The following is a 15,808-nucleotide window of genomic DNA, read 5'->3' on the forward strand; positions in this document are numbered from 1 at the left end:
GAAGTTCTAAGATTGCTTGGTGAACTTCATGTGATAGGTTAAAGCGCAAAACGATCGACATTGTCATATTTAAAATTTGCCACACGGATAGATTTGACGATTTGAACATTATCCAACTACTTAGTACTCTGATGGTTTCTTTAATATCCATCGACTCGTTATGTTCATTCTCACTGTTACTGCCAGTTTCATCGATCAACTGATTTTCTGCTTTGTTTGTAGTTCTTGGTGATTCGACACGTTGTTTTTTATCTGCAAAAGTAGTTAGAAATTTTCTATTAAAACGTAGTTTTGATGATATTATAATTTTGGTGCAAAAGTTTCAATATTTTCAGGTATTTAAGAATATAATTTTTCCGCATAAAGCTTAGAAAACCTGATAAGAAGCGAATGGAATTGATAATTTCTAACTGAAAGGTAGCTTTTGTTTCTATTAAGTAAATTATAAGATATGACTTCTTTAATAATTGTATCAAGACTGTGATAAAAAAATTTAATTTACTCACTTTTTACTGTTTCGTCACCTGTGACATATTCATATGAATCAGAATAGCTATCACTGTTGGAACTTACTGTAACAGTGGGCTCCTCGCTTCCAACATTTGATCTTCTTTTCATTTTCAATTGATTGTCTCTAAAAAAAATTGACAATGTATTACAGACTGAAGAATTATATATATACTTAATTTAATTGCTAAGGTAAAATAACTCAATGCTAGTTGAAAAATTAATTATTTTCATTGAAATTACGTCCGTTGTGTTTAACTATTCAACAAAGTTTATCGTCCTAAAACATTCTTAATTCAACAGAAAATTAATGTTTTTGTTATTAAATTCTGAAATAATACGTACCTATTGTTATAGCAAGAATAATTGTTGATATTGCTCATTTTATTTGTATTTGTTTGTAAGTATATGTTCAGTCTTCACTCACCAAACTATTATATTCATCAGTATATCAGTATTTATTAGGGTGGGTCAAAAAAATCGAATAATTTATTTTTGATTTTATACTCTGAAAAATAGGTTCGTAGACACCTAAAAAGAATTCTCTCCAAGTATAAGCTCTTAATTATAACGGGAAGGTCCTCCGCTTTGCGGGTTTCTATTTTTTTCGAATAATCAGATAAAAAAATTTATATCTCGCTTCCAACTGCTTGGAAAAATATTCCGTGGCATAGATTTTGTGAGAAATTGAATGCTTTACAAAAAAGGTCTCTTATGACTTTTTCAAAAACTCAACCGATTAAAAGATATTCATAGTTGAAGTTTGGCTATTTTAAGGAAAATATTCGTTTTTATTATGAATTTTATAAGTCGATGAAAAAAATTATTTCGGATTGCGGAACTCATGATTTTGTAGGAAATTTACTGCTCTACAAAAATGGTCTCTTATGATTTTTTGATTAAGTGAAGCCGTTACGAGATATTCATCGTCAAACATTAACGAATATCAATATTTCCAGTTTTTGATCAATAATTCGATAAATTTTAATTTAAACTATGAGTTTCAGGAAAATTTACATAAATTTGAGTTTCGATCGATAAAGAAATGTTATAATAAGTTAGATAAAGAATTATTGGAATTATCATTGATTTTCCTTGGAGAAATGCCTCAAGAAAAGATTTCTTTCAAACGTCCTGGTGCTGTTCATCATGCTAGATGGATGGCTAAGGCCATTTATAGTTTGAAAATGTATCTATTCAGAGATAAATTCAAACTCTCTCAGAAAGAATTGCATGGTCTTCGTCATTTCTGTATTTTTATAGTCACATTGTATTTAAAAGCTTGGTTTTCATCAACTTCTGCAACAACTGCTGCTTATCATGACTTGCAGTTTATGAAAAATTTATTGGAGTACAAAAATATCAATCCTTTGATTTCTTCAGCTACGTGTGAAAAAATGATTTCGCACTTATGGTATTTGAGCGATGAACTTGCCATTTTATCACTGTTTGACGATGGCGTTCCATTAGAAGTAAAAAAAAGTATTGTTGAAGCTGTTAATACTCGTGAAGGTACAGATTCTAAAGCTAAAAGATTTGTAATTGCTAAAAAGATTTGAATTCATTGGCGCAGAGAACTCTGAGTGACTTTGTGTCTAAAAAGTCATTAAATCTTTTCAAAATCTTCGATCTACCGTATGACTTTCTTGATGTCGATGTTGAATTATGGCCTACTAATGAGAGTTATCTCGAAAATAAAGAATACTTTCAACAACTAAAAGTTGTCAATGATTCAGCAGAGCGAGCTGTTGCATTAGTCAGTGAATATAATCAATGCTTGACAAAAATGAAGAACAATTCCAGTACTTATTGCAAGTTGTCAAAGAACATCAAAAACATTCCCAAATTGTAATAAAAGAAATTATTTATAGTAATAGCGTACTGTTATGTTAAAAATATAGACAATTATATTGCAATTGATAATTCAATAAAAAATTTATCTATAAAAAAGTTAAATACTGGTTGTTTCTCACTTGATTCAATACTTTTCATATTAAATTTGACAAAGAAATATGTCATTCACTTCAAATTAAACTAATCATTGGCTATATGTCGAAAAAATGCTCTAATTTCTTGTTTTAATGCAATCAAACAAGCTCAAGACTGAAAACAATATTAAAAAAATTGTTTATAACATTTCTTTATCGATCGAAACTCAAATTTATGTAAATTTTCCTGAAACTCATAGTTTAAATTAAAATTTATCGAATTATTGATCAAAAACTGGAAATATTGATATTCGTTAATGTTTGACGATGAATATCTCGTAACGGCTTCACTTAATCAAAAAATCATAAGAGACCATTTTTGTAGAGCAGTAAATTTCCTACAAAATCATGAGTTCCGCAATCCGAAATAATTTTTTTCATCGACTTATAAAATTCATAATAAAAACGAATATTTTCCTTAAAATAGCCAAACTTCAACTATGAATATCTTTTAATCGGTTGAGTTTTTGAAAAAGTCATAAGAGACCTTTTTTGTAAAGCATTCAATTTCTCACAAAATCTATGCCACGGAATATTTTTCCAAGCAGTTGGAAGCGAGATATAAATTTTTTTATCTGATTATTCGAAAAAAATAGAAACCCGCAAAGCGGAGGACCTTCCCGTTATAATTAAGAGCTTATACTTGGAGAGAATTCTTTTTAGGTGTCTACGAACCTATTTTTCAGAGTATAAAGTCAAAAATAAATTATTCGATTTTTTTGACCCACCCTAGTATTTATATAAATATATTTAAACATACATACATCATACTTAAGTACGTGATTTTTTCCTAATGTCTACAAAAAGTAAGTTAAAAATTATTAAGTTATGTTTTGTATTTGAAGTCAAGTAATTGTCATAAGTTTTATAAGTAACATGATTCAAGGTATTTTTATTTACGTTTTATTCTTTAGAAAAATCTCTTCAATGGGCTGCTGTTTTTATAGACAGTAAAACTAAATTAGTTATTTCTATTAAGAGTTTTGTGAAATTAGACGTTAATAATGTGAATGATAAAAAAACATACAAGTTTCACCACAAAGGATTCATTGCCCAAGGTCTCATATTGGGTCTGTATGGTAAGGCACATTCTGAATAAAATTAATTAATATTTTTAAAAATGATGGCTTTAATTGATATATTTGTAACTATTACTTTTATTTTTTTTTATTAATAGTAAACAAAAATGATGCCGAAAAAAAAATTACTTCCAAACGATCATCGGTCCCTCCTGAAAAGTATGTCATGTCAGCTTCTGAGGTCAGTGACGATGGCGGTAAAAATAAAAATCAAGTTAAGAAATCTATAGCTTCAAAAGAAAATTTAGAGAGTAAGATCATGGAATTAAAAAAAGCATCCGACAAGGTAATCGATTTGATATAATTGTCATTATATAATGAAATGATCACTAATCTAACTTATTACAGTACATTTAATTGTTACTTTTTTTTCAGCGCCTGATGTGCAATAGAGATGATTCATCTATTACTCCCTTAAAGAAAACAAAAACTATGAACCATAACACTGCATTGAATAAGTCTAAACATGTAAGTTTTTGATAATTTATATAATATTTTTATTCTGCTCAATAAGTTGATTCAAAAAATATGATTGCGTCTAAATATTATGTTTGAATCTTGAATAAACAAAAAATACTTTTTGTTTTTACAATTTCATGATCAAGTTGAAAATTAATAAATTTTATTAATCATTATAAAAATAATAACGTTTAAAAATTTTTTGGTTATCAAACTAAATTTTCTAGCTATATAACTAGAATAATTATCCTAACTGATGATCTTGTATACTGATAGAAGGATTTCTTAGTATTTAAGAAGGTTTCTTCGTATTTAAGAAATGATTTCTTAAATACAAAGAAATCCTTCTATCAGAGTACAGCTAAAAAAAAACGGTAACTACCATACAAAACAACCATACCATACCAAAAAACCAACTACTATCATCACTATGTAAATCATTGTGATTAAAAAAATTACTTGTAAATTCCTCTTTACTATGTTAATATTACAATCAGGAGTAATTATTCATTAATAAAAAATACACACGTAGAAAAAAAAAGGGATTTTCCTATTGTTAGGGCAGTTATTGCAATTTAAAATTTCAAAATATAGTGTTTATCGTACATAACTTCGACATTTCTTATCGGATCGTTTTCATTGAAAGAGACTTTGTTTTAGATCTTAAGGTAGTACGAGCGCTAGGCGGGATGGGAATAGGTATCGACTCTAGCGCGGTAAGGGAAGAGCAGTAACCATATAAATTTTTCTCAATATATAGATATACATTTAACATTGGCTAATGGTGGCTTTTATTTTTCTTTTTATTAATACACTTTAATTAGTCGGGCAAGTGTAAATTTTTTTAAATTAAATTTATCACTAATATATTTACTTTCATCCATAAGATTTTAAAAATATTCCCCAACAGTCTTACGAGAAAAATACAGAAATGTATCAATGTTTGGAGGTTACCCCATAAGACCAATGTTAAATTGCTCAACTTTAAGGTTAATTATTTCTTTAAATGATCGGGCAATCGCCTTCAAATTTTCGGAATTTGTTTAGACATATTTAAACTTCATATTAAAAAAAAATGAAGCATTTTCTCCACAGATACCAAGGTGTTCGTACTTCCTTAAAAAACCGCGTCGATTGTTTTCAAGAACATACAAATCGGTTCATTCATTTAAAAGTTAATGCAATTTAAAATTTCAACAAATAATGTTTTATTAAATTTCTATCAAACTTTTAAGTTAAAAAGCAAAGACCAGATATTCTTGCGAGCTTAGAGAGCTCAAAATAACACAAAAATTATATTTTTGAACTTGAAGATATGTGCAATTTCGATCGCTTATGTATGACATGAGCGGGAAGTTGCAGGTATGGCCTTTAGAGTCAACCGTTTTACAAATTTTTTCACTAATTACTTGGTTATGTAGATTCAATTCATAAATTTTCAGAAAGTTGTACGAATTTGGTTACTTTACGTGGATCTCCCTATCCAAAAATCAATGCAAAAGAATGAATTTGCAAATAAATTCGTTAAAGAAAATTGATCTTGACTCTACGAATTTCTCATTCTTCAAAATGGTATTCTTGGATTAACGATTCGTAGCTTTATGGTAACTATACTGTTTGGCTCCTGTAACTCTATGTTGTTAAGCTCTGAGAGCTAAACGTCGTTGACTTTTCATAACTCAATAGGATCGTTCTGAGACCAACAAATTTTATGATACGACTGGTGAATATGCTAATTCATGGATTCGGAAATAAATAGATATGTTTTTTGTTTCACTTAAAAACATTTAATTTTAATTTTCTCACTGAATATACATTTTTACCCCTTAATAAATAGATAAACTGAAGACTTGATAGTCCTTATATATTTTTAAAATCAATTTTGAAGGTTATAAAATATGTCTGCGCACTCCACTACTGCGTAATGTTCAGGCCTCCTAACTATACCGTTTGCCTCTCAGAACTATCTCGTTGAGCTGTGAGAGCTCAATAAAGTTGAGTTACCAGAACTAAACGATGTTTAGTTACTGTAACTCTACAACATTTAAGGGAGGAAATACCTGTAGCGAGTCGTTGTCAGACAGATTTTCATGAATTATTTTAAGGTATAAGCAATTAATACTACTTATTGAAAATCTTAGATCATTTTATAAATGTATTGGAAAGTAAGAATTCATATTTTATAAAATTAAAATTCAGAATGTCGTGAAGATATCAGCGGGCGGAGATGCGGTGACAAGTCAACCGCGGACACATCAACCACGACAGTTCAACCGCGACATTTCAGCCGACGGCTTTTCAACCGGACGACAGTTCAACCAAAAGACAGTTAAACCTCAAACTATTCAACCTATATACAATTAAATACGTACAAAACCTATGGTAAAGGACATAACACGATCATTAATATTATTATTGGGATCAAGTTGTATGATTTTATAATCTTCGGGATAAACTATTTTTCGGTTGAACTGTCGTCCGGTTAAAAAGTCGTCGATTGAAATGTCGCGGCTGAATTGTAGCGGTTGAAATGTCCCCGGTTGAATTGTTACAGGACCAAGTTACACCAGGTCGAAAAAAATTATTTCGAGAAAAACGCGTTTAAAAAAAGTAAAATTTACAGGCGCTTTTACCGAAGGGCACTTACTAAGTCGCTTATGACTTTTAAAAGAATAAAAATTTTGACCTAAAATTTTAACTGGACATTCTTCAATAGTTTTACAAGCGATATATGAAAAAAAGAAATGAAACTTTTTTTGCCTCTACAGGTATTTCCCCCCTTAATAAATTATGTAGAGTTACGGTAACTCTGCAGTTAGGTTACCAAAGCAAAATTTTTGTTCCGTGTATGTTAACATTGGAACAATTCCTATGTCAAACAGAGAAATTTTTCCTATGCAAAATAGGACAAATCCTTATGTTTTTCTCTCCGTGAATACTTTTAAACTTTCTGAAATTGATCGAATAAAAAATGATTCTGTAAATTTGTAATTATTAAATTAAATTACATAAATTTTAGTGATGAATGAATTTTTCCTATGTCACATGAATATTTGTATCATATAAATAAAGAAAAAATTACTATGCAAAATAGGAAAAATCCCTATGTTCTGTTCTCCGTGTAGACTAAGTTTAATTTTAAAGAACAAGTAATGTAATGCAGGTGTAATAGTATTGAAGTATATCGTTCTGTATTAATTATGAATACGTCTCTCTCTTTTCGTCAACTGTCTTGGAATAGGAATATATACATATTCCTTTTTGCACGACTCATAATGCGAAGCAATTATGGAAAGTGCTTTACGATCGAAAATTTTTTTTGCCTCATTTCGGCAACTATTTTTAACATTATAGCCTTGTTAGTTAATAAAAATCAAAATATTTCGCATACCATTGTCAAGATAATTTAATGCAGATTAATTTGATATTTTCACAAATTGAGTTAGTGCAACAAAAACCGAAAAAAAACATCAAAATATGTTAAAAAATTTTTCCGTCCGTCAACTGTGAAACCTGAAAACACTATAACTTGCGAAAAAATGCATCAATTAAGTTAAATTTTTTTTCATTCCATTCTTTGAGACAATTGTAGGTTCTCTATTGCATATTGCTTGATAATTCAATGTCGTTTATTTACAATTAATGAAAGAAAATCGTAACTCGAAGACTGTATATCTATATATATCATATAAATAAAACACATGAAAGTGTGAAGTTAGTCATAAGTCGAAACTCGCAATAATCGGCTCCCGGTTCTTTATTGGTTGTCATTTCGAAGCCCGCGCATAGCGCCCTATTCGAATTTCTAGTCTATATAAAATTGAAATGCATGCTGATATATATCTATATCTATATCTCTTTTTTTATATACACATTTTATTTTATGTATTATGTATGGTTATTCCATCAGGGTGCCTTGCATTACGTTTCTAGTTTTTATTTTAGTTACAAAATCAGTAACTTAATAATTTTATTTATCAACTGTTTTTCTGCTTATTTTTGTTTTATTGTTTTTTTTAACTATTCTTTAAATTTTATTATTAAATGAGCACATGAGTCGTGCACTTTTGGATTTTTCAAACTTTTTTATTCTACATTATAAATTTCTTAGCATTATATTATCGTACGAAATTTCTACGTAGTTTTACTTAAGAAAATGTTATTACCTTGTGAAATACTAATTACATTTGATTGCATTTTTAGGATTATGGTGATTCTGATGTAACTAAAAATGAACACCGTACGGAAGTATTAAATGAAATTCCGATTTTCGATAATCATCAAAACATAGTAAGTTTAAACTTTCAATATTGAAATAAATTCAATTTAACTGTGGATTTCATTTCTAGGGAGAAAATAATGCTGTCAAAAAAACTGAGTCTTCCAAAATAGTGATTAAAGAAGTACAAGATTTAAAAAATTCAGAGAATTTGGTAAGTTTAAACCCTCAGCTAAAGAAATATTCAGCGTTTTGTTGTATATTTTTGAAAAAAAAATTTTGGTCTATTTGTACAGTATTAATAATGGAACTATTTTTTAGTGTAAGGTAAAAGCCCCAGTATAGGTTCATGTACCATTACCGAACCACTCCATGCACTTGTATATCTATATTCACAAATATAGATATACAAATCTATTGAGTGGTTTGATACTGGTCCATGAGCCGATACTGGGGCTCTGACCTTACAAATAATTTCAATGTGAGTATTTTAGGCTTGTTCAATAATTGGACAATTTTAAATGTAATCATCCAAGGACTGTTATTTACTTCGCCATGCACAGCGGCAGGTACTGACTCAGACTATTCATGTGGTTCTGTTTTAAGGCTTGTTATAGCTTAATATATTTAAGAAAGTTTTGCTGTGTGTATTTTGGTGGTGTGGAATCATTCACATTTATAATTTATTTGAAAAAAAAGCTACATACTAATTTTCATTGCTAGTAATTTCTAAATTTTAGTCTTATCGAATTGAAAAGAAAAACTTCTTCATAACGATGAACGAATAAAAAATAAGTAACAATAATAATTTACAATGAGCATATATGCTCAACTCAACAATAAAAATTAGATTTGGTTCTTATATTTTTTTCCTTCAGTTACGTAGTTGACAATCTTAAAAATATCAAAAAATGTTGCAAAGAAACTATTCTATCTTTGACTTTGAACATTTTCCTTGGGAATGAAATTGGAAATTTTTTTTTTATTCTGTTAGATTTAAAATCAAAGTGACTCACACTTTTGAATGAACAAAAAGTCACTCTTTAGCTGAGTACAATCTACTTATTGTACTCATAAGAATTTCAAAGTCTTTAGTATTTAACCTTCAACTATTTTAATGCTCTGTATTTCATCAGATTAATATTCTTCCTGGCCATTTTAAAATATTATTGAGATTCATGATAATACCACATAAATGGTATTTTTTTCGATGAAAAAATGTTCTACTTGGAATAAAAATTAAAAATTTTCATTTTCTAAAGGTCTTAAAGATTAGAAATTAAATATTCATAATAAAAATTTATGATTTTATTAATTGAATAAATACCAAAATCAAGGAAAGTCTCAGTAATGCGATCTCCACTACTAATTGGGTCTTTTACTCCATAAAAACTTAGTCGATCACTTTGATTATTAGCAAGTTGGCTAATGAAAAAAAAACAATCAAGACCAAATTAATAATTAGCTTATTCAGATACAATATACAACATAATTGAAAAGTTGGCTATAATCACATCACGTTTAACGTCTTCAATCATTATTTATCTATAATGTCATATGTTTTAGGCATTCTTTACATTACACTTTAAATATTATTATATACTTGTTATTTCTTTATTTATCTTAAGGATGTGGCTGAAGGTACGGCTGACTGGAAGATACGGAGGTTGGAAAGTTAAAGCTTATCACACGGGCATGTAGAAAATTTCACTTCCTAACCTCCGTACCTTCCAGTCAGCCGTACCTTTAGCCACTCCGTTATCTTAATGCTTGCCTTCGTTATAAGTATTTCATTATAACTGTAATCTTTTCTGAATCATAATAACTGATCTTTGATATTAATAAGTATTAAAATATCTAGGCACCAGAAGGAACAATCTTGGCAACTATAAAAACTTTTCAAAAGAAAAGGCGAAATTATGTGCTGAAGTTATGAAACAGGAAATGATAATTAAGCAATATAAAGAAGAGATTCAAGAAGTCAGAAAATTGAATGAACAATTACAAATTCACGTTATTGATGGACAAAAGAAAATAACAGGTAATGTATTTTGTTTGATACTTTCTTATGAGGTAAGCGAATGTTTCTCGCGAGAAAAGTCAAAATGGAATATTGCTACTGTAAGAAAGGTATTGAAAACAATTTGTTATTGCCGTTTAACGTAAAATCGTTATCAAAATATGTATCAAAACTGAAAATTTTTTTTTAGAAATAAAAAAAAATAGTTTTCTTAAGGTAGTTGTTGGGGTACAGTACTGTCAAAAAGTTATAGACTATATACTCTTAACACAAAACTATACCGGCTTGTAGTTAAGTGATCCATAACTTTTACTAATTTTTACGCAAGACTGTGCCCGTGGGACGTATCCTATACAGTACTTTTATATATAGGTATACTTTTCTACACCATACTGTATACATTTCTATAAATTGATGAACTTTAAACTGTTATTAAAAAATAACTAAATTGACGAAAATTTTCTATTATTTTTTTTTATACTTATTACATATGTATTAAAAGACTGTCAGTTTTTGGAAAGTATCTAGCTCACAGTTTTTGTTTTATAACGCAGAAACTGGGTCGGAACGACTTATCCCCTATACCATCAATGTTAATTATCCAATTTTTAATTGAATATATCTCGGATTCTAAACAGACAATCCACTTCAAATTTTACGGGTAATTGTATAATCGTGTCTTTAATAAGTATACAAAAATTTAGAATTTTCTTACTAACTACCCCAACCCCAACAACTACCTTAATTGAAATTTTTATTCATAATACTTTTATAGAAAATATGTTTAAAAAGTCAGAGGCAAAAAAACATTTTATGTGTCTTTTTGGCATTTGTAACACGATGTAATAAAAATAACTTAAAATAAGACTACCAAAACAAAAATTTGAATTTTTCAAGTTATCATTATAGCTAGTCAATTATAGCATCATGATTTATTTATTTTACAGATATTATTAAACTGATCAATTCGAAGAAAGACACTATTGTTTCTGAAGAAATTGATCATGATTCAGTGCAGATTGGCACTGAAAGTGATGACCATAATACCATTTACATCGGTTATGGTCGTTGGATAGAAAAAGAAAGTTATAAAACTGCAATGGATGCACGTAGAGCTACATTGTTCATCAATACAATGGCTCTATACATTTTTGGTTCAGACACTTTGATGAAAAGTACGATAACTGGTGCATCGTCAAGAAGGACAAAAGACGTTCCGGATGATGTTGAGAAGCCTTTAAAGTTACCGCATGACGGGATTATGATATTGAGAGGTAAGCATTATCTATTAAAAAGATATACTTTAAATTTCATTCTCATTACAAATCTGCAGTTCGAGGTGTTCAAAATAACACGAAAACTATATTTTTGAGCGGAAGTTGCAGGGATGGCCTTGACAGTCGACTGTTTATCCGAATATTTTTTTTTTCATTCGATTCCTTATTAATTTGCGAACATGTAGAATATGAATTGTAGCTCAAAACCGTTTCGTTAGATTATAATTAATTTTTTTAGTTGGTCTGAAGAGTGATTTTGTAGTATTTGAGCAGCCAAATATTATTTTTTTTTTCTGTAAATACAGCAGTGAAAACCTGCTTCTTCTATCTGTGTGTGTGTGTGTGTGTGTGTGTGTGTGTGTGTGTGTGTGTGTGTGTGTGTGTGTGTGTGTGTGTGTGTGTGTGTGTGTGTGTGTGTGTGTGTGTGTGTGTGTGTGTGTGTGTCTGTGTGTGTGTGTGTGTGTGTGTGTGTCTGTGTGTGTGTGTGTGTGTGTCTGTGTGTGTGTGTGTGTGTGTGTGTGTGTGTGTGTGTGTGTGTGTGTGTGTGTGTGTGTGTGTGTGTGTGTGTGTGTGTGTGTGTGTGTGTGTGTGTGTGTGTGTGTGTGTGTGTGTGTGTGTGTGTGTGTGTGTGTGTGTGTGTGTGTGTGTGTGTGTGTGTGTGTGTGTGTGTGTGTGTGTGTGTGTGTGTGTGTGTGTGTGTGTGTGTGTGTGTGTGTGTGTGTAACCTCTTATAACTTTTGCACGGCTTGACCTACTTGATTATAATTAGCCTCATTCAAAGGTGCTTCACTCAAATTAAATTTCCTGAAAGTTGGAATCGATTTGGATCGATAGATTTCGAGATATCTCGAAATAACCACGAAAAAAATTTTTTCTAAAAGTGGTTTTTTTTTTAAATAGGGTAAATATACCAGTGTTTGACCGCTTTTATAAAAAAGTTCAAAAATTATTATCAAATGAATTCTTTATGACCTTGAAGTTTTTTTTAACTATTGTTGAACTTACAATAATTATAATAGATATATCTTCTGAATATTATTTAATTTTTAGAACATCGAAAATAAATCATGAAAATTTCTTTCAGCATGATCTGACTAAAATCGATCAGTTATTATAGTAGAGTATCCGAAACCTGAATCCATGTTTTAGTTACTAAGAAGTTCCCGTTGATTAAATATTTCCAAATTAAATTCTATAGTAGTCACTAATAATTCCTTAACAAATTTTTAAATTCTTTTTTACAAAAATTATCAAATAAATACCATTTTAAACACCGTTCAGACACTGGTACAAGAAAAATACGATTGTACCATCAAAATATAAACATGGGTCATCAATTGGAGCTTATTATGTTTTTCCAAACACCAGTTGTTGACCGCATATGCAATAGACGTTTTCTAACCTATATAAAATAAAAGCGTTACTGTGTCTACGTGAGAGTTTGATTTTCATACGAAATTATTTCAAATAATTGACAATTATTTAACTAATAATAATAAAAAAGTATTTATAACTATAATAGAGATTAATGTGTTTCAAATAAATTAACTGCTACATCAAGTACATATTGGTAACCAAGAAGTATTGCCTAGTGACAATTAATGTGCAATTTTTTGTTAATTATAAATTATAAGTTTAAACAAACATAAATGATTTTATATTTAAATTACGTTGCTTAGGTATGAAAATGAAGTTAGCCGACATTTATAAATTTTTAGAATGTTTTTTTTGTTGGAAACTTTATTATAAAAAAGGTTAAAAAAAAATGTCATGTCTAAAAAACCTTGAGAAACTATAAGTGATATTTGTTAAAAAATATTTTATCAGTTCTAATTTAATTACTAAAAAGAATTAAAAATTTATCTACATCTGCTAACTTCTGTTTCATGCTTAGGTTGTAAAATATTTTGCTCTAGTCGTTAATAATTCTACGTTTGATTTACTGATCTGTTACGTTTTTACTATAATTAGTTTCGTTTTAAACTAAACAAATTCTGTTTATTAATATAAATCTGTTAAATAATATAAATAATGATACAAGCTTACATAACTCAGTATAAAAAAAATTATACACTAAACGTAAAAAAAAAATCTAAGTTGAAAAAATAAACGGTCAACTACTGGTACAGTCCGGTCAATTTACGGGTTCAAACCGGTCAACGACTGGTATTTTTACCTTACCTGCAATCATTTGTTAATTGTTATGTAATTTCATTAATAATTGAAATAAATAACATCACAGATTAAAAACTTAACTACTTAAAGTTTAGATAAACTTTGAATCATCATTTTTAACCTATAGTAATTAAATAATGATCAATTGAAATTCAAAAAATCCTTAATCGGTCAACCATTGGTACATTTACCCTAATTTTAAAACGACTCGACCGATCAATTCCATAAACTAATCAGCTGTTAACATAATAAAACCACGTCTATTGCTACCAATCCGGTCAAAATCAGTTAATTTGTTCTTGAGAAATCGTTGTCGCAAAAAACCTAAAAAAGTGTTTTCTGACATAACTTCGACATTTCTTATTAGATCATTTTCGATGAAAGTCACTAATTTTTAGAAATTGAAAAAACACGTCGATTGCCGCCAAGAACGTATGAATCAGTTCATTCATTCAAAAGTTATTGCAATTTGAAGTTTCAAAAAATAGTGTTTTTCGTACATAACTTCGACATTTCTTATCGGATCGTTTTTAATGAAAGAGACTTTTTTTTTAGATCTTAAAAAACCGCGTCAATTGTTTTCAGAAACGTATTAATCGGTTTATTCATTCAAAAGTTATTGCAATTTAAAATTTCAACAAATAATGTTATATTAAATTTTTATTAAACTTTTAAGTTAAAAGTTTAGAGAGCTCAAAATGACACAAAAATTATGTTTTTGAGCTCTTCGAATATGTGCAATTTCGATCGCTTATGTATAAGATGAGCGAAAAGTTGCAGGTATGGCCCCTTTAGGGTCAACCGTTTTCCAAATTTTTTTATTTGCTCTCGAAGCTTCAAAAATAAAAAAAAAATTATACAGACATTTGCGATGCGAACAATTTAAGATAAATTAAATAAAAAACTTTTCCATGTCATTTCGGCGCAAAATTTGCTATTGTTTTGGAGTATTGTTCTAATATGCAGTTAATTACGGTAGAATGTTTTACGATATTGTTTTAAAACACTATTTCATCAAAATGTAATATCGATTAGATTCAATTAAAAATTAAGCTTTTCATGTACACATTACTGTTATGTCCTATCATCTTAATCAAATTTTCGTACTGATACTGATCTGAACAATGAAAATTTTTTCTTACAACCGATATTTAGAGATAAGGAGAGTGAACATTGATTATTTTATTGTTAATTTGTAAATTGTACACTATATTAACTTTAATGCACTTTTTCTCACACACTTAAATATGAAATTTATTTTTTTTCAGGTATCTTCAAGCATTTTTTGAACACTTCGCCATGGTATAAAGATTTAGACAGCTTATCAAAAGATTCTCTTGCTGGTAAATTGAAAGAATTCCTTACTAGATTTATTTCTAATATGAAAGCTCCTAAAAGTCGACCAGTAAAAAAAGATGCTAATACCGCTAAAAAATTGAAGAATGACTCTGAAGATGAAAATGATGAGAAAAATGAGAAAAAAAATGATGAGATTCACGTTTCTGAAGATGACAACAATGACAATCATCCTCAACATATCTATCCCAAAATTATAATCAATAACGGTGGCCACGAAAATAATAATGACATTGTTAGTGACTCTACCGAAGTTGATGATGAAATTCATGAGGGTACCATTGACAATGCTATTGATGAAGAAGAAGATGAAAATAATAATGAAAATGTTGATATTAATGATGTTGTTAATGATAAAATGCTCCTTTCTGATTCGGACGAAGATGATTGAATAATCATAACATATTATTAATAAAGTTACAAAAACTTTTGTAATTTAATAAATTATATAATAAATAAAAATAAAATAAAATTTAATATTTATAAGCACAGTTTTTTTTCTTTGTGATAAACATGAAAACTACTGGACCGATCAACATGGGATCATGATCGTTTGATGCATAATTAATTATAAATGGTTTTAAGCTATTTGGTTATTTATTTTTCAAATTTTATGAACTCATTGCTATTTATATGAAAGAAAAATGATGTTTGTTTGTGACGCAATAACGTCTGAGCTTCTGATTATACCGACATGACTATTGGGTGCGGAATTTTACATTGATGGT

General features: G+C 28.9%; 1 protein-coding gene across 1 annotated transcript; it reads left to right on the forward strand.

Annotated features, from left to right (window-relative positions):
- Positions 1-3,226: 3,226 nt before the first annotated feature.
- Positions 3,227-15,570, forward strand: LOC141537204 (uncharacterized). Its single transcript, XM_074258048.1, has 10 exons — positions 3,227-3,301; positions 3,410-3,574; positions 3,673-3,860; positions 3,950-4,042; positions 8,237-8,323; positions 8,383-8,466; positions 9,881-9,893; positions 10,114-10,293; positions 11,220-11,546; positions 14,993-15,570. The coding sequence occupies exons 1-10, from the start codon at positions 3,289-3,291 to the stop codon at positions 15,469-15,471; spliced, it is 1,629 nt and encodes a 542-aa protein (XP_074114149.1). The 5' UTR covers positions 3,227-3,288; the 3' UTR covers positions 15,472-15,570.
- The last annotated feature ends 238 nt before the right edge of the window (positions 15,571-15,808 follow it).

This window comes from Cotesia typhae, unplaced genomic scaffold (genome assembly GCF_013202065.1).
Source record: "Cotesia typhae breed Kobodo isofemale line unplaced genomic scaffold, CoteBio_Ctyphae scaffold_70, whole genome shotgun sequence".
NCBI lineage: Eukaryota > Metazoa > Arthropoda > Insecta > Hymenoptera > Braconidae > Cotesia > Cotesia typhae.